Source organism: Mytilus trossulus, chromosome 8, assembly GCF_036588685.1.
Source record: "Mytilus trossulus isolate FHL-02 chromosome 8, PNRI_Mtr1.1.1.hap1, whole genome shotgun sequence".
Lineage (NCBI taxonomy): Eukaryota > Metazoa > Mollusca > Bivalvia > Mytilida > Mytilidae > Mytilus > Mytilus trossulus.
In genome coordinates this window covers 46,899,484-46,923,100 of record NC_086380.1, presented here as the reverse complement: position 1 = coordinate 46,923,100, position 23,617 = coordinate 46,899,484, and the positions used below count along the sequence as shown (strand labels likewise).

Genomic DNA, 23,617 nt, shown 5'->3' with positions numbered 1-23,617 from the left:
GGAGAAGATTTTTTAAAGTAAGTCAACATGATGAACAAATTGTGAAAAAAGTCTTTAAAGGGCAATAACTCCTTAAGTGGTCAATTGACAATTTGGATCAAATTGACTTATTTGTAGATCTTACTTTGCTTAACACTTTTGCTATTAACAGTTTATCTGTATCTATAATAGTATTCAAGATAATAACCAAAAACTGCAAAATTTCTTTAAAATCATCAATTCAGGGGCATTATACCTAAAAACCAGTTACCCATTTCGGCTGAAAATTACAGGACAGGTAGATCTTGACCTAATAAGTACTTTAACATCTTGTCTTATTTGCTCTAAATGCTGGAGTTTTTGAGATATAAGCCAAAAACTGCATTTTACCCTGTGATATATTTTTAGCCATGACGGCCATGTTTTTTGACGAAATAAAAAATAAAGCACAAACTTTATTTTATACACCCTACAGATCATTCAGTTGAAGTTTGGTTGAATTTAGTTGAGTAGTTTTAGAGGAGAAGATTTTTTAAAGTTAGCAAATATGATGAACAAATTGTGAAAAATTGTCATTAAAGGACAATAACCCCTTAAGGGGTCAATTGACAATTTTGGTCATATTAACTTATTTGTAGATCTTACTTTGCTGATCATTTTTGCTGTTTACAGTTTATCTTTATCTATAATAAAATTCAAGATAATGACCAATAATTGCAAAATTTCCTTAAAATTACCAATTAAGTGGCAGCAACCCAACAATTGGTTGTTTGATTCATCTGAAAATTTCAGGGCTAATAGATATTGACCTAATGAACATTTTTACCCTTGTCAGATCTGCTCTAAATGCTTTCGTTTTTGAGATATAAGCCAAAAACTGCATTTGACCCCTATGTTCTATTTTAAGTAACGGCAGCCATGTTTTTTGACGGATCAAAAATCAAAGCACACACTTTGTGCAGGATAATCTAAGAAACAATCATGCTAAGTTTTAACCAAATCCATTCAGTAGTTTCAGAGGAGAAGATTTTTTAAAGTTAGCAAATATGATGAACAAATTGTGAAAAATTGTCATTAAAGGACAATAACCCCTTAAGGGGTCAATTGACAATTTTGGTCATTTAACTTATTTGTAGATCTTACTTTGCTGATCATTTTTGCTGTTTACAGTTTATCTTTATCTATAATAATAATCAAGATAATGACAAAAAACTGCAAAATTTCCTTGAAATTACCAATTAAGTGGCAGCAACCCAACAATGCTTGGTTTGATTCATCTGAAAATTTCAGGGCTGATAGATCTAGACCTAATGAACATTTTTACCCTTGTCAGATTTGCTCTAAATGCTTTCGTTTTTGAGATATAAGCCAAAAACTGCATTTGACCCCTATGTTCTATTTTAAGTAACGGCGTCCATGTTTTTTGACGGATCAAAAATCGAAGCGCACATTTTGTGCAGGATATACTAAGGAACAGTCATGCTAAGTTTCATTCAAATCCATTCAGTAGTTTCAGAGGAGAAGATGTTTGAAAAATTGTTAACGACAACAGACGACGACGACGACGGACGCCAAGTGATGAGAAAAGCTCACCTGGCCTTTTAGGCCAGGTGAGCTAAAAATGGGTAATGTGTCCATGGGACAGATGATGCCCAGCTTGCATATCATATAAAGGGATAAAGGGATAAAACTGAAGAAAATTAATATAAGTGCTTGTAAGCACAAAAAGGTAAAGATAGTTTTATTTTTTCCAATGAACATTGTATTGTATAAAGCATTGGTTATAGTTGATTTAACTACAATTATGGACAAAGGAAGATAACTCCAATTACAAACTAGAGAGCCTGTGTCGCTCACCTTGGTATATATAAACAAAGGAAGCAGAAAGTTCATGACAAAATTGTGTTTAGGTGATTGTGATGTGTTTGTACATCTTACTTTACTGAAAATTCTTGCTGCTTACAATTACCTCTATCTATAATGAACTTGTCTGTGTAGTTTCAGTGGAAAATGTTAGTAAAAATTTACAAATTTTATGAAAATTGTTAAAAATTGATTATAAAGGACAATAACTTCTTAGGGGGTCAATTGAACATTTTGGTCATTTTGACTTATTTTTGAGTTTTAAATTGCTGTACATAATTGCTGTTTATAGTTTATCTCTATCTACAATAATATTCAAGATAATAACCCAAAACAGCAAAATTTCCTTAAAATTACCAATTAAGGGGCAGCACTCTAACAACGAGTTGTCCCATTCAGGGCAGATAGATCTTGACCAGATAAACAATTTTACCCCTTTTCAGATTTGCTCTAAATGCTTTGGTTTTTGAGTAATAATCAAAAACTGCATTAAACCTCCATGTTCTCTTTTTAGCCGAGGCAGCCATCTTGGTTGTTTGGCCGGGTAAAAAAACACAAACTTTAAACTAGATACATATATGACGATTGTGGCTTAGTTTGGATTAATTTGTCATGGCAGTTTCAGAGGAGAAGATTTTTGTAAAAGATCAAGGATATTTACGAAAAATGGTTAAAAATTGACTATAAAGGGCAATTACGCCTAAAGGGGTCAACTGACCAATTTGGTCATGTTGACTTATTTGTAAATCTTACTTTGCTGAACATTATTGCTGTTTACAGTTTATCTCCATCTATAATAATATTAAAGATAATAACCAAAAACTAAAATTTCCTTTAAATTACCAATTTAGGGGCAGCAACCCAACAATGGGTTGTCTGATTCATCTGAAAATTTCAGAGCAGATGGATCTTGACCTGATAAACAATTTTACCCAGTGTCAGATTTGCTCTAAATGCTTTGATTTTTGAGTTATAAGCCAAAAACTGCATTTTACCCCTATGTTCTATTTATAGCCATGGCGGCCATCTTGGATGGTTTGCCAGGTAAAAAAACACAAACTTTAAACAAGATATACATCAATGATGATTGTGGCCAAGTTTGGATTAATTTGGCCCGGTTGTTTCAGAGGAGAGGATTTTTGTAAAAGATTATGGATATTTATGAAAAATGGTTAAAAATTGACTATAAAGGGCAATAACTCCTAAAGGGGTCAACTGACCATTTTGGTCATGTTGACTTATTTGTAAATCTTACTTTGCTGAACATTATTGCTGTTTACAGTATATCTCCATCTATAATGATATTCAAGATAATAACCAAAAACAGTAAATTTCCTTAAAATTACCAATTTAGGGGCAGCAACCCAACAATGGGTTGTCTGATTCATCTGAAAATTTCAGGACAGATGGATCTTGACCTGATATACAATTTTACCCCATGTCAGATTTGCCCTAAATGCTTTGGTTTTTGAGTTATTAGCCAAAAACTGCATTTTACCCCTATGTTCTATTTTTAGCCTAGATACATCAATAATGATTGTGGCCAAGTTTGGTTGAATTTGGCCCAGTAGTTTCAGAGGAGAAGATTTTTGTAAAAGTTAACGCCGGACGACGGACGATGACGGACGACGCACGCCAAGTGATGAGAAAAAATACTTTTATCATTTACAATTGATATTTTTAGAACAGATATCAGATTCTTATTTTTCCATTTGTAATGGGCCATAACTCTAGAACGGTTGAAGTGACACCACCAAAATTCAAACTTGATTTGTATTTTGTGGTAGTAAGCATTGTGTGTAATTTAATAACATTTTTTTAGGCAAATTAAAGTTAGAGAAGGAAACAAAAAATCATCTACATTGTTTTCATTTGCAAAGGGGCACAACTCTAGAATGGTAAAAGTGACGTTGCAGGTCATACAGTTAGGTACTAACATCTATGTCATTTGGTCTCTGGTAAATAGTTGTATCATTGGCAATCATACAACATGTTGATATAATTTAAAGCAGAATTTATCCAAGGGCTTGTACAGAAAGGAGAAAAGAAAATAGTCCAGTCTTTTAATTTTACCTTTTGGTATATTGATGATGTACTGTCTTTAAATTTTTAATAATAGATTCACTGATCACTTACATTTGATAATTCCAAGTGAACTTGAAATTAATGATACTACCGACACAGATAAATCTGCCTCATATTTAGACGTTTTTCTCGAAATGACTACTGATTGTACTAAGGTTAAATACCAAAATGTATGACTAACACGATAATTTTAATTTTCCTATAGTCAACTTTCCATTTCTGTGTAGCTACATCCCAGCAGCACCAGCATATGGAGTATATATGTCTCAATTTATACGTTACTCTAGAGCTAGCTCAAAGTATGTTGATTTTGTTGAACATGGAATAGTATTATACTGCTTTCTCAAAAGTTGCTAAGACAGGGCTATGAATCAATAAAATTAAGGTCATCACTCAAGAAATTTTACGATCGCCATCATGAGCTGATAGGTCTCAAAAGTATGTCAGAAATCATATCTGATATTGTTCCGCAGTCATAACCTTCCACCATTACCGAACTGTACAAAGAAATAACACAACGGGTGCTATATATGGTGCAGAAAATGCTTACCCTTCCAGAGCCCCTGACTTCACTCCCGGTTTTTAGTGGAGCTCCTGGTGTTTCTTATTTATTATTTATAACTAGTGGTGTAAATGATTATGTCTTTTGGTTTTTAGAATCTTTGTTTACTCCTTGGTTTTGATTGTTATTGTCATATTTACAACAAGAATGTGTCCATAGTTCATGGATGCCCCACTCACACTATTATTTTCTATGTTCAGTGGACCGTGAAATTGGGGTCAAAACTCTAAATTGGTATTAAAATTAAAAGATCATATCATAGGGAATATGTGTACTAAGTTTCTAGTTGATTGGACTTCATCTTGATCAAAAACTACCTTGACCAAGAACTTAAACCTGAAGTGGGATAGAAGGACGTACAAATAAATAGAATGGGGCATATATAATCTGAAGTTGTCTTTAATTTCATGTATATAAAAATGGTTATTATTTTATTATTCCCATCCTTCCTTATATGGTCATAAACCTTGTGTTTAAATTTCATTGACTTCTATTTAATTATACTTAAGTTATAGTGTAAAAACCACATGTCTTCGGACGACGACAAGGACAACGTCATACCAATATTGATGTTTACATAGCTTATATGGTCATCTTAAGTCAACTCAATAGTTAATTTGATGGCATCTGGACTAAAAATACACAGGAAACAAACCCACTAAATTGTTTATTTAAGACTTTTGATAGTTTGGATCAATGTTTTACATTGTTATAAATCATATATGAGAATTTGAGGCAAATTGATGACCATAAATTTGACAGCTAGTGCCTCTTTAAGAAATGAGTCTTAAGTTAATTTCTATACTACGTTAACATAGTAAGCTTATTTCTATTAAAATTCCTCAAAGCATAATTTTCAATAAGAGTTGGAAATTTTGCTTTTAACAGTAACTGTTGATTCTTATGATAATTAAGAAAGTACACAAAATCATTTTGACAATGAACCAATGACTATGCGTTAACAATGATTAAAATTTCTTTTTATTCAGTTATAGATACTTGTATCCCTTTTTAACACTTTAAATATATATTGGTTATAATTTGATTTTCAACAATTTATCAAAGTCAAAAGCTTGAAATTACAGTAAAAATAAGCAGACCCGAACCTAACTTAAACTTTGTTTTGAAACTCATCATGAGTAACTCATATACTAAAATCAGCCCAATATCTAAAGCGTTTAGAAAAAAGTCTGTATAACTGTAATTTTCAACAATTTATCAAAGTCCATAGCCCATAATTTCGGCAAAAATTTGGGGAGCAAAACTAAACTTAAACTTGATCTGTAACTCATCATGGTTAACTCACATAACAAAAATCAAACCAATATCTGAAGGCTTTTAGAATGAAAATCCATATAATGGTTTGTCGCTTAATGAAGGAATGACAGAATTATGGAATGACGGAATGACAGACAAGGGTAAAACTATAAATCACCGACAACTTTGTTGCGGGCCGTAAAAATTAAGTAAGAATGAAAGCAAATTTTTTCGAAAAAATCCTTTAATATAAATAACTGATTGATGCAATGCAGTGTCATCTCTTTTTTTCTCTTTTTTTTTTTAATTTAATGTATTTTATTGAAATCTGTACATTTGTTATTTGAAAAACATCAAGTACCCGTACCTTATCCCGGCCTTTACATTAGTAAATAAACATATTTATACAGTTGTTAGTTTTTGTTAGTATTATACATACAATTTTCCATACTTTAATTATTTTTTTTATACCATATCAGTACAAAAATGTAATATGCAAAAAATGAAGTTTACCAGTAAGATTATCAAACATAATTATCTATAGTGTGAGATAACATTTTGTGAGGAAATTCGATGTTTGCAATGAAACTTTTTGACAATACCACTTCTTCAATATGAATGAGTGTTTTTGCAGTGTTTTAAGAAATGATTTTACTTTAAAATCACATATTATTTGTGAATTATCAAATGTTTTACAAGAACAAATTTTCTGTATAAAGTCAATAATTATATGAACTTTTGAAGCCCAAACTTTGTATCGCTTTTAAAAATACGCAAATGAAAGACCTGAAAACTATATTAATACAGAAAACTATATTTATACAGAAAACTATATTAATACAGAAAACTATATTTATACAGAAAACTATATTAATACAGAAAACTATATTTATACAGAAAACTATATTAATACAGTACGACATGTTTTTGAAATTATAGCAAAACTTTTAAGGTAGAATACAAGTATATTTTTTGAGACAGAATTTTTTATAATTTGCCAAAATAAAGATTTTACTATGCACTTTTCAAAAATTTAGTAAAAAGTATAGGTCACCATGCTATTTTTCAAGCTATGAGTCATCGAAAATTGCCAAAATTTGGTTAGTTTGTTCATAAAAAAAAACATTAGTGTGCATAAAAAGAATTCTATGAATGAGATAGAATTTTGAAATAAATTGTGAGAAGAAAGGTTTTATAATATGTTTTAAGAAAATAAAAAGAAAACATGGTGTCACCACACTTGTTTTCTTGCTAGAAGTAAAAATATAGCCCAGTATAAATTTTGTACTAAAAGAGTTATCACCCCTTAAATGGCTAATTTGATTTTTTTTTATTTCAAAACCAAAAAATTGATACATGTATTTGTTTAAATATTTTGTATAATACGATTAATTAACAAGTTTTCTTCAAATAGAAAAAAACAGTCTAACTATTGAATTGCAAATCTGTCTCTAAATTTGCAGATTGGGGCAAATAACTAGACCGATTTTGTACTGTAATTGTACAATCCAAGATGGTGGTATACCATTAATCTCCCTTAATCGGCAAATTATTATTCGTTATTGCATAAATATCAATTTAAAATATCTGCCATTTTCTCCCTACCCAGTTTACCCCTATTACTTATCATACTGTGGACTGGCTATTGTTATTGGATCTTATGGAATCTGATTGGATTATTGAATATTTCTGATCTCTTATCTTCAGTATATAATATGAGATTTCATCTAGAAAACAACTGTGAACTTAAAATTTGGTAACAATGCTTTGTAAGCTGTTTTTAGTTAAGTTTAAAATTTCTACTATAAAAAAAGTTGAGCAACATACCGGGGTAATTGTGTATAACTAACTTTATAATTTTTTGCTATTTTGTAGCATGATTGACAGTAATCGAAAAGTAATGTAATTACTTTTCATAAAGTAATTGATTACAAATACTGATTTCAAACAAAAATTAGAGTAATCAGAACTTTATTAATTGATTACACAAAAATTCTTCATTTATTAATTGATTACAAGTGTCAGTAATCATGCTCAGCCCTGGGTCACTCAAATGTATAACTTTTACTGTCCTAGGTTAGGGGGAGGGTTGGGATCCCGCTAACATGTTTAACCCCGCCACATTATTTATGTATGTGCCTGTCCCAAGTCAGGAGCCTGTAATTCAGTGGTTATCGTTTGTTAATGTGTTACATATTTGTTTTTCATTCTTTTTTTACCATAAATAAGGCCATTATTTTTATCGTTTGAATTGTTTTACACTGTCATATCGGGGCCTTTTATAGCTGACTATGTGGTATGGGCTTTGCTCATTGTTGAAGGCCATACGGCGACCTATAGTTGTTAATGTTTGTGTCATTTTGGTCTTTTGTGGATAGTTGTTTCATTGGCAATCATACCAAATCTTCTTTTTTATATTAATAAAAGATACAGATGTTAATATTATTATGCCAGATGCATATTTTTTCTATATAGATATAGGAAGATGTGGTGTGAGTGCCAATGAGACAACTCTCCACCCAAATAACAATTTAAAAATTAAACCATTATAGGTTAAAGTACGGCCTTCAACACGGAGCCTTGGCTCACACCGAACAACAAGCTATAAAGGGCCCCAAAATTACTAGTGTAAAACCATTCAAAAGGGAAAACCAACGGTCTAATCTATATAAACAAAACGAGAAACGAGAAACACGTATATATTACATAAACAAACGACAACTACTGTACATCAGATTCCTATATAACATGTATTCATTTGTAATATAAATCAAAGAGCTGATTACTCTGAGGGATACAATTGCCATTGTTTTCATTGATACAGGTATTAGTATAATTTTCAAAAATATTTCAACTGCACGTGTAAAATACTTGTAAAATGTAATTTACGTAATCTGAATAGTTATTCAACTTTAAAAATAGCCAATTCTTGATACAAGTGTATAAACAATGTACGTATTGTCTTTTATTTTTGTACTATTAATTCCAAGTTGACATTCCACAGCAGTCACTCAGAGTGAAAGAAGGTATTGTACTTCATACCTTATCACATATTTCCCTATGTGAATTGTAGGTGGAACCCCTATTCCTATCTCTTAAAATATTTAATTTCCTTTGGTTCAGTGGGCATGACTCCTTTCAGTACACATTTCTTTGTTTAAATTGCGATCGTATTTAATATGACATCTATCAACAGAACGAGTAAATTTTTCTCGATGTATTGTCGTTTGCTGAAAGTTACTTACGGACGGGAGACAACTCTAAGCAATAATATGGAAGACTGCATTTTGGGTGAAGGGGTGTTCTAGTTATACTTTACGTTGTGGACAACATTTATTTTAATTTAAATGATGCATAAGATTTAAAATTGTGCACCAACAATTCCCCTCAATAGCAGACAGACAAAGAAAAGATCTCGTGAGTTTCAAATTAATCAAAGGAATGGGGAATCCAGAGCAACTATTCAATCTGATACCCCTTCAAGTCAAGAAAATTTTAAGCATGTGCATAATTACATAAACAAACCCTAGACTTGTGATTTGTAGCGTATATTAAATGTTATTCAAACAACCTCCATTTTTTTATGGAAGTACATTATCAAATATCAGTTTCATAACGGTGACATATATGAAAACTTCACTTCAGTTCTTATATGACAGAAATAGATTTATCTATCTGAATTCAGAGAACTCTCCCATGTTATCAAAACTTGTGAATTCCCTTTACGTGTTTCTAAATTTATAATAAACGGGCTGCACCATGAGCGCATGATACTCCCGACGTCTTGTGTGGAAGTTTTATGCAATAATCATAAATAGTTTCTGAGAAAGTTTTAAGCAATAACCATATATTGTTTATGAGACACAGCGGGACATGTGAAACCCCCAACTCTGTTTTTTTTTACAAAAACTAAATATCACTAAAATAAAATTTTGAATCAAAACCAAAAAGTATACAGATCTTTAGATTAATATAACAACGAAGTGTGTAATGTTTTAAGCAATAATCATAAATTATTTTTGAGATACAGCGCGACGTGTACAAAAAACCTCCCCTGTTTAACAAAATACTCAATAACTCCATAATATATCGATTTTTTAAATCATAACCAAAAAGTATACAGATCTTTAGATTAATATAACAAAGAAGTGTGCAAAGTTTTAAGCAATAATCATAAATTGTTTTTGAGATACTGCACAACATGTAAAAAAAAACTCCCCCTTTTTTATAGAATATTCAATAACTCAAAAATGAAATTTTGAATCATCACCAAAAAGTATACAGATCTTTAGATTAATATAACAAAGACATGTGTAAAGTTTTAAGCAATATTCATCGTTTTTGAGATATGGTGCGACATGTAAAAAAAAAATCCCCCTTTTTTATAAAATACTCAATAACTCAAAAATGAAATTTTGAATCATCACCAAAAAGTATACAGATCTTTAGATTAATATAACAAAGACATGTGTAAAGTTTCAAGCAATAATCATAAATTGTTTTTGAGATATGGTGCGACATGTAAAAAAAAACTCCCCCTTTTTTACAAAATACTCAATAACTCAAAAATAAAATTTTGAATCATCACCAAAAAGTATACAGGTATTGAGATTAATATAACTAAGAAGTGTTTAAAGTTTTAAGCCATAATCAAGAATCGTTTTTTGAGATACGGTGCAACATGTGCAAAAAACACACCCCTGTTTTAGTTACAAAGTGCCGTAACTCAAAAAGCTTTAATCTTATTTTCACCAAAAAGTATACAGATCATTTGACCATCATAAGATACAACTATGTTAAGTTTCATGAAATTTGGATAAGTCGTTCTCAAGTTAGGGTGCAACATGTTTACGCCGGACAGATGGACGGACAGATAGACGGACACCGGACATTTGTATACCATAATACGTCCCGTCAGAATTTTGAGGGGCGTATAAAAACTCTTAATATAAATACTGCTTAATTCTGATTTTCCGTGTTGTTAAAAACACACATACAAGTCAAGGGAAATATCGACACATGAAGATTATTATAGGACAGTTGTTTAAATTCAATCCTTTTGTTTTTTACACCATTCTGGCAAAGCAAGACAATCTCAAGAATTTGAGATGTTTCTCAACGTTTAGAATAAAACCGTTGACGTGAGGGCATGGCCCTGAGTCAATGGTATAAGTCTACAGATTGCTTAAAAGCAGTTGTATCCCAAAAATATAAAATAGGTACCTGAAAAAAGCTGGAAATTGATTTCTGATTCTGTACCTGAAATTATGGTAAGAAATATCATTTATAATAATACATGTCTATTTTCTATCATCGCTGAAAGCACAATACAATGTATGCTTAAAAAAGTTATACAAAAAAGCCCTAAAAGTAGGTTAAAGGAGTAGGTCCGGTAAGGACCGATTTTGGCCTCAAATTTCAGTTTCATCTTACGAAAGATTTTGACCACTTTTTAAACACTTAAGTGTCTTTTTCATACGATTCAATTAATCAATGTGCAAGATTTTAACTTATTAAGTCATTAAAAACGATCCGATTCAAGCTCAAATATGAAAAAACTACCAAATATCCGAAAAAATGTCACTGTTCAGATGGTTTCTGTCAAAAACGAAAGTGGCCACATCCATGTTCATCCTCAATCTTTACATATGTTATGTTTTATCATCAAATACAACTTACATTTCAATATTTTGGATGAACACGAATGCGGCCACTTTCGTTTTACCCAGAAACGGTCTAAAATTTAACTAAAATGCTGGACTTGTGAAGATTTTAGTAATTAAGCACGACTTCATGGTGCTAGTACCCAATATATGTGCATTGTATTGTCAAAAACAGCCCATATTTATGTAGCAGAACCATTCTACTATCTAATTACTAAGTAAAAGTTTACATTTAAACAATTTTGTAAAACCGCTATATTTTGGGGCCAAAAAGAGGTCTTACTGGACCTACTCCTTTTAATAACACTTTTGGCTTATTGTCCAAAACTTGAAAATCCACCTTTGAAATATTTAATGAATAAAACACTATAACTCAGAAACGTAAAATCTAAAATTAAAAAAATTCTAAAAGGAGATCAAATCAATAGATATAAATATTTCACAACAGTTTCATGAAAACTGTTCATAGCTTTTATGAGTTATTGTTCGTAAACTGGAATATATGTTTTTAATAAACAAGAATGCACATGATGAAATGTCTTGTCTTCTTTACTTACCATTGCTATTTTGTTGATAGTCCTAAACTGTATGCTTTGCTATCACATACATTTAACATGACCCAAGAAAATAAGTTCAACAAGTTATAAGAGGCACCAGGCTCATAGTTTGATACGCCAGACATGTTTTGCGTCTACATAAGACTCATCAGTGACGCTCAGATTAAAATAGTTGAAATCCAAACAATTATTAAGTTGAAAAAACAAAAATTCCTAAAGTTGCGCCAAATGCAGCTAAGGTAATCACTATTTATGCTTGGTATTCAAGGTCAGATAAACCAAACTGAAAATACATGTACAATAATTAATGTACACATACACCAAATATAGTTGATCTATTGCTAATAGTATTAGAAAAAGACCCTAAAAAAATAAACATTGAGCAATATCCCATTAAGATGAGGTTAAGGTCAAATAAAACATACCAAACTGATATGTACATTGTACATCAGAAAACATTTGTATACACCAAATAAAGTTGCAACAGTATTAAAACAACAGACCAAAACACAAAAACTTGAACCATTGAACCATGAAGATGAAGTCAAGGTCAGATGACAGCTGCCAAATAGACATGTACACCTTACAATAATTCAATACACCAAATACAGTAAACCTAATGCATACAGTTTTGGAAAAACAAACCAAAGTTCAAAAACTTATCTATAACCACTGAACCATGAAAATGAGGTCAAGGCCAGAGGCATCTGCCAGTTGGATATGTACCGGTACACCTTTCAATCAATACATCAAATATTGCTTATATTATCTGAGATATGAACTTAACCTTGTTCACTGATCCATGAAATGAGATCAAGGTCAAGTGGTTGAAAACTGTCTAGACAAGCATGAGGACCTTGAAAGGTATGCACCTTGCTAGGTACGCACATACCAAATATAGTTATCCTATTACTTATAATTATATATAAGAGAGATATTATGAAAACTGTGTTATACATGCAGATACCTGATATTTTGTTTCATTATTTATCAAGAAAATTGCATTAGAAACTTGTGAAACTAAAATTTAAAAACAAAACGTGTTGACTAATGCAGCATTATTGATAAAAAAAATCCTGAAATGTCTCTCCTATAAATTTATATATTTATCATGATTGGTCTAGAATACACTTTTAAACAATATCATTGAACCATGAAAATGAGGTCAAGGTCACATGAACTCTGCCAGACAGACTACCTCCAGGAGCAGTAGTTTCTCGCTGTATTAATTAGTGGACTTCAGCTGTTGTGTGCTCTATGGTCAGGTTGTTGTCTCTTTGACACATTCCCCATATCCATCTCAAATTTAATTTTTAGAAATACATGAATAACTCTACATGTACTGTACCTCAGAGGTTAATGATTTCTTTTTGCAGGACAAAGGCCCATTCCTGGACTTCTTTTCACTTGCTGGCATATCTAGATCTATTCCAGGCTTTCACTAAAGTCGATTGGTTATTACTAAATCATCCTCTTCTTTCTCTGCTTTAAAATTAATAAAAGTTCAATAACTTGACTCAGTAAATAAGATTCATAACTGATTGGATTTGGATTATAAATGTTCAACTTCTCCACTATCTTTATGTGCCTGTCACAAAGTCAGGAGCTAGCTGTAATTCAGTAATATCATTTGTTGCTGTATATTATATTTGTATTTTGTTTCATTGTTTTTTTACATTTGTACATAAATCAGGGTATTACTATTAGTTTATATAATTCTCATTTGATTTTTTTACATTTCATTGATTCTTTAATTAGGGGCCTTTTAAAGCTAACTATATGTGGTATGATTTTTACTCATTGTTGAAGGCATAATCTCTGCATCTGACCAGGAGAGTTTTCACATTAGCAAACATACCACATCTTCTTATTTTTATGTAAAACATCTTCTTATAAGTGTGTGTTTTAATCATGTGATAAGATGATATATCTTTCTATATATGTACATGTACCAAGCTACAATTGTACTTGTATGATGCTGCATCATTTGAAATACTATAAAAAGTATCTTCTGGCTAAAACAAATTTTGAATTTAGTCAGCAACTTTGGAGGAAGTTACATAAAAATGTACCAGTCAGGGGCATTTTCCCCGAATAGTAACTAGTTTCAATTAGAGCCTAGCTTCAAACATGCTGAAAAAGCTAATTTAAGTTACATTTTTTTCAGTTGCCAGATAAAAAAAATATAGACTTGATTTTTTGTATGAATATTTTACATTTGAAAGTTTGGAGAACCTGTAAGCAGAAGAATGATCAGTTCCTTTATAAGTGTTAACTGTTTAAACAAATAATTAACTGATGAAAACTTGTTTTAAGCAGATGGGTTTTTGTACCTTATTAGGTCTTACCATGCCTACCTTTCCTTGTGGAAAGACCTATTGAATTTGTTCTGATTATTTATTTTTTTTCTTCAGCCTAATTTTTTTCTTGTGGTGTAAAAATGTATCAAAAGATGTCGCTTAGTATTTTTGTATATGATATCATACATTGTCATACAGTCTATACGCTTTTGAACTGACCCTGTTTAACCGAACACTTTTCTTTGTAAGAGATATCTCCCCAAACACTGTTTTTCTTGTTATCAGATCTCCTCCGCAACCGTAAAAGAAAGCGACAAATTTATTTTTCCAAATTGCTCGTTTATATCCTCAGGATGTTACGTTTTATTTAGACCGAAGCTTTACGAAGACTCCATATGAGAGTTATTTCCCCTTTTGTATTAAAATAAATGAAATAAATTTGTAAATGGAAAACAATAAGTGATCAAGGCCTAGGGTCTTTTGATTTGAGGTCCTTGGTCCAAAAAAAAGGAAAATGAGGTCAAGGTCAAAGGTTAAGGTCATGTTCAAAATTTTGATTTTGTCCTGTTTACTCTTATTTTCAGAAATCATATAAGATATCGACAAAATATTTTCACACAATGTGTGTTGGGACATATCATAACACTTGAATTTTAGATTGAAGGGTACGTAAACATTTGGTGCAAGTTTTCCCCCTTTTATATCTTATATTTATAGTTGTATGGTAATATAACTCATTAACAATATAAAGTAGAGGCCTGGGGTCTTTTGAATAGAGGTCCTTGGATGTTGACCTTGAAATTGAGCTCAAGGTCATAGACAAAATTAATGTTATAGATTTTCACCTTTGCTTTTACATGTACCTCATATGTATACATGATAAAGACATGGGACTTTTTGCAAAAGGTTACAAGCAATGTGATCTTGTAAAAGCCAACCAGAAGTGACCTTTTGTTTACCGGAAGTAGCTATTTTTTGTTCTAAATTAATGTAAAAGTATATAGAACCATATATTTTTGGAATCAGTGTCAATTAAACAATCAAACTATACCGGAAATAACATTGTTTGAGCCCGAAGTAAATAATTATCTCTCTTATCTATATTGTTTTCCATAGAAACCATACATTTTTGGAATCAGCGTTCCATTTAACGCTACAACTGACATTTAAAACCAAATTTTAATATAAAAAAAATCCTAACTGGTGGAAAGACCATACATGGCTCTCAGAACAATTGGTTTTTAATTTCTCTTTGCATTTGCTTTACCACTCTCTTTTGTTTGTGACTAAGGTTGAAAACATCTTACTAACTCAGAGCTTTAAAACAATGACATAAGCCTGAATAGTATGAGTGCTTGCCCATCATTTGATTTCTTTCACATGAGAAAGTGAGTACGGTGACCTATAATTGTTAATGTTTGTGTCATTTTGGTCTTTCATGTCTTTTGTGGATAGTTGTCTCATTGGCAATCATATCACATCTTCTTTTTTATAGTAATTATTCATGCTTGTTTTTAAGTATAAAACAAGAATTAGTAAGAGATTACTCTGACATCCAACAGCTATTTTGACAGACAAGTTCACTCAGGGGCCCAGCTTGTCCGGCAAAACAGCCATTTGAAGTCAGAGTAACCTTGGACTAAACAAGAATATGTGTCCTAAATACACAGATGCCTCATCAGCAATATTATTTTCTATGTTCAGTGGAGTGTGAAAATAGGGTAAAATCTCTAATTTGGCATTATTATTAGAAATATCATAAGGAACATGTGTACTAAGTTTCAATTTGATTGGACTTCAACTTCATCAAAAACTACCTACATGTAGACGAAAAACTTTAACTTGAAGCGGGACAGATGGATGAACCAACGAACAAAAGAACGAATGGACGAACAAACGAACAGACAGACACATAGACCAGAAAACATAATGCCCATAATAGGGGCATAAAAATAGGTGTTCTGATTGATTGATATCATATATAAAAGAAGCCAGTCTGCACCAAAAACTTTTTCAACTGCTAGTCCGAAGACCAATATTCTGACATTTTTCTTATTGGGCCAAACAAAATTTTGCAAAAACTTACTAGTCCGAATGAAATTTTACTAGTCTGGGGCATCGGACTAGTGGCTAACCGTGCAGACTGACTGAAGCTATATACATTTTGTATATTCATACAAATGAATTTCCTAAAAAATAAAATGAGAGGTTGGAGTTTTTGATATTTTATAGCTGGGAACAACACAAATATTTTTTGGGAATGATTTTTGTACCATATGATAGAGTAACAACTACTAAAGGTAATTAATAAAATTTGTTATGAAAAATAAATGTTTAATTTTTTTCTGAAAATCTTATACCCGCAAGCCTCCTTAAGTTGGGCCTCCCTTACAATTTCTCTAAAGGTTTTAGCTGGTTCTTCTACTGTCTGAATTTGGTGAAAATATCCGTTTGAAGTCTGAGGAAATGTTGACTATGCATGTTCTTTGTTGTCCTTGATGTTTTTTTCAGTTGGTCAGTTGGTACAACACAGGATCAGTCAGCAGTCTTTTAATGATGGTAATTGTGACTGGTCTAAATTTGAAGTCATACTTCCTGGTTCGTAGTTATAATTAGACGTTATAAACCTAGCCGCTCTTTTCTGTACATTTTCCAGTTGGTCCTGAAGATATATTTGATGTTTGTCCCAGGCGGTGCTTGCATAGACAGGTCGTATCAGTCCTTTATATGCCTGGAGTTCAACTTCGAGTGGATATGCTGATAACTTTCTTTTTATTAAACCTAATGTCCTATAAGATTTGTTGCATATATATCATAGGTGGATCCAGGGCTTTAATGTGTATTTAAATAGTGTTATTTTCTTCTTTCTAAATCAATGAGGGGGGATAGGACCTTTATCAGGACCCCAGGATTAGATGTTTTTTTAAAGCTCTGGATTTCGGAATTGACCCATTCGGGATCTGGGAATTCTTTTTTTTCAAATATCGGGATGTTGGGCATACCCGCCAACTGTCACTATTTGCGGGGGATTTCCACCATGGAGGCTCACAAATGGAAATTTTGTAAGATCAACTTTGTCCACTATTTTAAAGAAAACAATTAATTTAACAATGGCTATGAGCTTGTTAAAGCAGGAAGAAGCCAAAAAAACACATTAGAATATATTTGAAAGCCCCTTGAAGGTTTTGTAGGACTATATAAACCATTTTTCACGTAAAACCCCCATGCCATGGGAATTTTGAAAAGTTGGCAGGTATGGCTGGGATTTAAGTTATTTAGATTCGGGACCTCTGGATTTCGTGTTTTAAGCCCGGGATTTCGGGATCAGGACCCCTCCTATCCTCCCTCATCAATGTCATCATGTTGCATCTGGTTCGAATCTCATACCCTAATCACTGTGTCACCCAGTTACCAAGTTCTTTCATGTCTTTACAGTCATCTTCATTTTCTATTTCTCTATACCATACAGTCTTCTGCTATCAGACTTATTTCTGATTTTACATCTTCTGCTATGTCATTGATATGGTCGGACTAGAAATAGGATGGGACCAAGAACTGTCCATAGTGGTCTCAGATAGTGGTAGGAGGACTAGAAGGACTGTCGATGTCCACGTCTATATATCAGGGGGGGTCCGCTCGACAGTCCGACGGTTCCATAGTCCGACGGTTCAATAGTCCAACGGTTCGATAATCCAACAGTTCGATAGTCCAACGGTTCGATAGTCCGACATATCACACCGGATATGATTTAAATAGGTTACACTACAGACTACTTAACGAAAAGAAAAAGAAAATGGCGAAATCTAGAAGCACGAATGATGAGATTGAAAGAGGAATATAATAATGGAACGAGAAAGTTAGACCAATACTGGAACGCAGTGTGCTATGGAGTGGTTCAGTTTTAACACGTTATTGTATTTTCTTTAAACATTGTGTAATTTTAAAAGTGAACTTTTTGATAAAACTATTTAGTTATGAAAACTACTGAATTTTCGCTGACAATTTGTGATATTTTTCAAGATACTAGTAAATAATTCCAAATTTGATTATAGTGTTTTGCATGAAAATATTTGATTAATTAATGAAATTCATCACCAACAAATGCAAAAATAAAGCACAAACGGATAAGTAACACATTCTTCTTCTAATGCAAATACAAGAACTAAATGCCGTTACCCCTCCCCCCCAAAAAAAAATGCAAAGAACAAAAGAAATGTTAGCGATAACGCTATACCACTTACACCAGGAAACGGACTCATGGTACTGTATGTTTTTATTGTGTATTTTTTATCAAATTATTTGATATAATTAAAATTGTTAAATGTTTTTTTGGCCTATATCAATTTGATGATTTTTGGTCGTTTTTAACTGATTTTTGGTCGTTTTCAACTGATTTTTATCGTGCTGTATACCACCACTGTCTAAGGGAATCTTGGATCCAGAAAAATGTTTAACCCGGCTGTGGTTTTTGTTTGTTGCTGTATATTCACGCTTGTTTTTCTTTTATTGGTTTTCTCATCTGAATTGTTTTATACTGGTCATACTGGTAATTTAGGGGCCCTTTATGAAGCCCCCAACTGCTTTATAGTGTTATCCCATTCTCCAAGTTGCAGATCATACAGTAACCTAGCTATAATTGCTTACTTTAACGACATGTGGTCTTGGATGGAGAGTTGTGTCGTTGGGAATCACAAACACATTGTCTTATTTTAATATGAAGCGTAAACCTTGATAATTAGCAAGCAATATTAATGAATAACAACTGAGTAAGTAAGGAATCACAAGAATATATACAAAGAAATTATTTTTTAGTCCGACAAATTGTGTAATTTAACTTAGGTGTCGTATCATACAGGTACCACTGTATCGAATATTGCATGCGCACCCATATCGTGTTTGCAGTAATAAATCACTTGGAGAGATGTCTTGAACATCTAAGAAAAAACAATCATAAAAATGAAATAGCAATTCATAAAAGAGAGGCGAAGCAGGGGCAGATTTAGGGGGGGCCAGGGGGTAAAAAATTGGTTGCTTATATATATAGGGAATCACTGAAGAGTGACTGGAGCAGGCCCCCTCTTAGGTCAGTCAGTGGGCCCCCACTTATGAAAATTCCTGGATCCGCCACTGCGAAGGATACCAGAGGGACATTCAAACTAATAAGTCAAAAATAAACTGACAACGCCATGGCTACAAAAAAAAACAGACAAATAGACAAACAATAGTACACAAAGCACAACATAGAAAACTGTAAACTGAAGACTTGAGAAACACGAACGCCGCCAAAAACGGGAGTGATCCTATGTGCTCCGGAAGGGTAAGCACCTGCATATACATCAATCAACTTTAACCAAATAGAATGATCATAATCAATACGTCTCGCACAGGTTTATACTGAAACATTTATAGCTAAGCTAAATTTGGATGGTACTAATAATATTGATTAATAAACAATGAATTTCCCTCAAATGTAGGAGCTTTTATAAGCTCCCGCAGGAAGCTATTTTGGTAGAATTGTCGATTTGTGCCATTGTGCTTATAGTAAGATGATTTCTTCAATTAGAAGTAGAAATCTAACTTCGGGTTTTGTGTTAAGACACAGAAGGCTTAAAATAAGTTTGTTCGTTCGTCCTAAGGTCCGTCTTCTCGTCACTGGATCCCTTCACAGCTGTCTTATCGGAATTTTATTTTTTAACAATCAAAAGTCTCGTGGTTCAGAATGGGGCCCGTTCAGAATTGATAGTAAAAAAGACACGATTAAAAACGTCGAATGAAGACGATATATATCTACCAAGGTTTATTTAATAGGACTAGAGGATTCAGAACGTCGAATATACCTATAGCTGTAAATGTTTTTGAAATATAAAATGTACCCTGTGTTTAATAAGCATCTTTCTTTATTTAACGCTTCAACTAATTGGCGAATGTGGTGTAATTAAGCGACTTTCTCTTCCAAAACAAGTCGATCTTTATTGTATACGGTCTTTCTTAGGGGCTAAGAAGTCCATATCGGGATACACCAACGACCTGAAAGTGGACATGAAATGACCTGGGCCCGTATATGTGTCGATATATTAAAACTAAAATAACTTTTTAATTCTTCAATGGATTTCCTAAAAATTTTAGTTTAATGAAGAGACCATTTTCAGGTCTGTAGTGTAACCTATTTATATCATATCCGGTGTGATATGTCGGACTATCGAACCGTCGACTATAGAACCGTCGGACTATCGAACCGTCGGACCATCGAACCGTACGACTATTGAGCTGTCGGACTATCACTACGGCCCCATAGGGCCATATCAGGGAGTCCAGTGTTTTTATTAAATTATTATAATCCCCATGAATCGAAAAAAGTGTTTGTGGGTGTTGACCAAACCTGTTAAAGTTTATTGATGTAAATTATGAAAACCATCGAGTTTGTATTCATTGGATTGCCATTTTGCAGGTCCGTGGATTCGTCCAAGTGGTGTCCAACCCATGTAAAACTACTGATTTTTCACAATTAATGAACAAAAAACACGAACATCATGTAGACTTCATCAATAATACAAATATTTTTACCTTTTGCAACTTTTTAAATCATTACCAGTGAAGACAGTGAACTTTTCATTTTTTAATTTTATTACCTGTCGTATTTGGCGGTCGGTCTCACTAATTAGCGACAACAAAAATTTTAGCGACAACAAGCGTCAACAAGCGACAAGAAGCGACAACAAGAATTATTTTAGCGACAACAAGCGACAAGAACTATTTAGCGACAAGAAAACATATTTTTTTTAATTAGAATTAATTATTGCAATAAATATTAAAAGAATATGCAAAAGAAAATAATTTTAGCGACAAGAAAGTTAAAATTGATAGAAAAAAATGAAACATTATTTACATATTTATTTTATCATCTATTATGTATAACAGCCAGTATTACGTTTAATTATTGTATTATGAGATTACTTTTCCTTGTGTTTTAGAACATATTATTTATCTTATAATTTGTTTTTTAAAACTCTTTTCGTGCAATAGTGAATACAAATGTATATATTAAGCTCGCAAAGTGAATTATTTGTGCATCATTGTCCTGAAAATATTGACACAAATTGTGAAATACAAAGAACTGAAATCAAACAAGAGGGAAAAATTTTTTAAATGTGAATGTTTTCATCTTTTTATTTGTTTATTGTCTCATTAAACGATATTTATCATGTTTATGCATATTGATTGAAGATGAAAGGAAATCAATGACAATCTTGAGTTTTCAACAGGTGTTCACTATTTACAATGATTGTATATTCTGGCGCGTGTAATTGTATAGTCTGACGCTTGTACAAAGTTGAAGGTGTTAATTGGATGCTATTGTAGCAATAAAACAGGGGACACGCGCGTCGTTAATCTCATTTGATGTTCCACATTGTGTGTAGTATCCTTCAAAGGAAAGTTGACCTTTTTTTGTTTTTGTTTCAGTTTTATAGAGTGTGCATTTCCTTTGCTCTACCAAGCTGACTGAAGCCTTTCAACTTTTATGTTTAAATTGTCAGCATTTCAGTATTATTCTTGCAAAAGTACGTGCTCTGTTGCAAGAAAGTCTTGTCAATGGCGCACTTTATGGACATGGAGACTTTTAGCTAAGCTCCTCAGTAAGCCATTTTCAATGCACAAAAGCTCTATGGCAGATTAAATCGGAGAAAGAAAAGGCTTTTGCATTGCAAAAATTCTTGACTCATGGGAGAATGTTAAACGCAATCCCAGAGTCCACCACTTCAACAGATGGTGGGCTGACAATCCCCAAAACAAGTGCATGTGCACGTAAACCTTGCCAACGGAAACGTATTAAAATTGCTAAAACTACAACTTCAAAAAGGGCAAAAATACAGTGAACCTTAGTGGTCAAAATCTACGGCTTATCAAAATTGGACCACAATGTACAAAATGTATAAATATTATGTTTTAGATAGGAATGTACATATTACTATATAATGACTAAAAATAATTAAAAAAATATATATATATGGACCCCAAGGTAGAACCACGTCCTCGTCTTGGGGTCTGGAAACACGCTTAAATAATAAAGATGGCAAAGCGTGGCTGAGAGTTCTACAAATAAAGCATCGAATTGACATAACAAGAGTACACTTAGAGCATAGTATTAAGCAAATGAATCAAAATATTATATTCCATTATGCCCGCTCCATATATATCTCCATTCGTTTATTCATACTTTGACTTTGATGAAAACAGATACATATTCTTCATATTTAGAAATTAAAAAAAAGAAGCTCAATCTCTTTCTTCTTCACAAATGTTTAATTTCTTAATCTACCAATATACTAATATAAACTTCATTACCTTAATACATCCTGTTGGAAAGATGCGTGGTTCCGTCTTCAGGTGAATCCTCCTTCCTCGGCTGTTTCGGCGCTGTCCACTACAACCTCCAGAGGTGCGCCGACTGGGGTGATCAAGTCCCAGCCCGAAACCACGTCTTGGCTATCCATCCCTGCCTCTACACTTTACTGCTTCCACTGTTCTGACCTTTTCCTCCATAACCACATCGATGCTGTCTCTGCCTCTTTACACAAGTTCCCTATCAGTTTACTTCTTTCCCCTCCAACAATACCAAGTGCTCTCAATGCTCGCCACATAGACTGTCCAACAAACCCTCTGCTTCCCACTTCCACTGGAAATAACCAAACCCGCCATCCATTGTCTCTACATTCTGCAAGTAGATCTTGGTACTTCAGTCTCTTTCTCTCGTAGGCATCTTCTATTCTTTCTTCCCATGGTACAGTTAGTTCCAGCAGGATTGCCTGTTTTGTTGCGGCGGACCAAATGACGATGTCAGGTCTCTGGTTTGTTACTGCAATCTGTGGAGGGAATTGTAACTTCTGTTTAAGATCTACCAACATTTGCCAATCAGTTGCTGTTACCAATAAACCACTTCCTTCCACCTTCTTCTTCTGACCTTTCTCTCCTTCCTTAACAAAATTGACAAAAGTAAGTCCCTCCTTGTTTTTCCTTGGCTTCCTGATGTTTCTCTCTAGGGTGTCTGCTAGTGTCCCTAATACCTTGTCGTGTCGCCATGTATACCTCCCGTCTTTCAAAGCACTCGAGCATGATGATAAGATGTGCTCCAAGTTTGCTGGCTTACCACAAAGAACACACTTTGGGTCATCTATCAATCCCCATGTTGCTAGATTTGTTGGGCTTGGCAATACATCATATACTGACTTTAGCTTAAATTGCAACCTATGTGGCTCCATCTTCCAGATCTCATTCCATCCTAACTTCTGCTGTCTTGCTCCATCCCAGTTTAACCAGCTTCCCTGCTTCTTCATACTCACTGCCTTTACCATT

General features: G+C 32.9%; 1 protein-coding gene across 7 annotated transcripts in view; it reads right to left on the bottom strand.

Annotated features, from left to right (window-relative positions):
- LOC134681043 (DNA replication ATP-dependent helicase/nuclease DNA2-like) overlaps positions 1-20,921 on the bottom strand; it is a 194,399-nt gene extending 173,478 nt beyond the window's left edge. The window contains exons 1-3 of one of the 7 annotated variants that reach the window (XM_063540428.1): positions 20,896-20,921; positions 13,315-13,451; positions 10,970-11,005 (exon numbers count right to left, since the gene is read on the bottom strand). In XM_063540428.1, coding sequence (XP_063396498.1) covers positions 10,970-11,005; positions 13,315-13,383 — 105 coding nt within the window. In that variant the 5' untranslated portion in view covers positions 13,384-13,451; positions 20,896-20,921. Of the gene's footprint in view, positions 1-10,969; positions 11,006-13,314; positions 13,452-20,645; positions 20,793-20,830 lie in introns of those variants that run through there. The other 6 variants (XM_063540430.1, XM_063540429.1, XM_063540427.1 and 3 more) reach the window with 6 other exon arrangements.
- Positions 20,922-23,617: the final 2,696 nt, after the last annotated feature.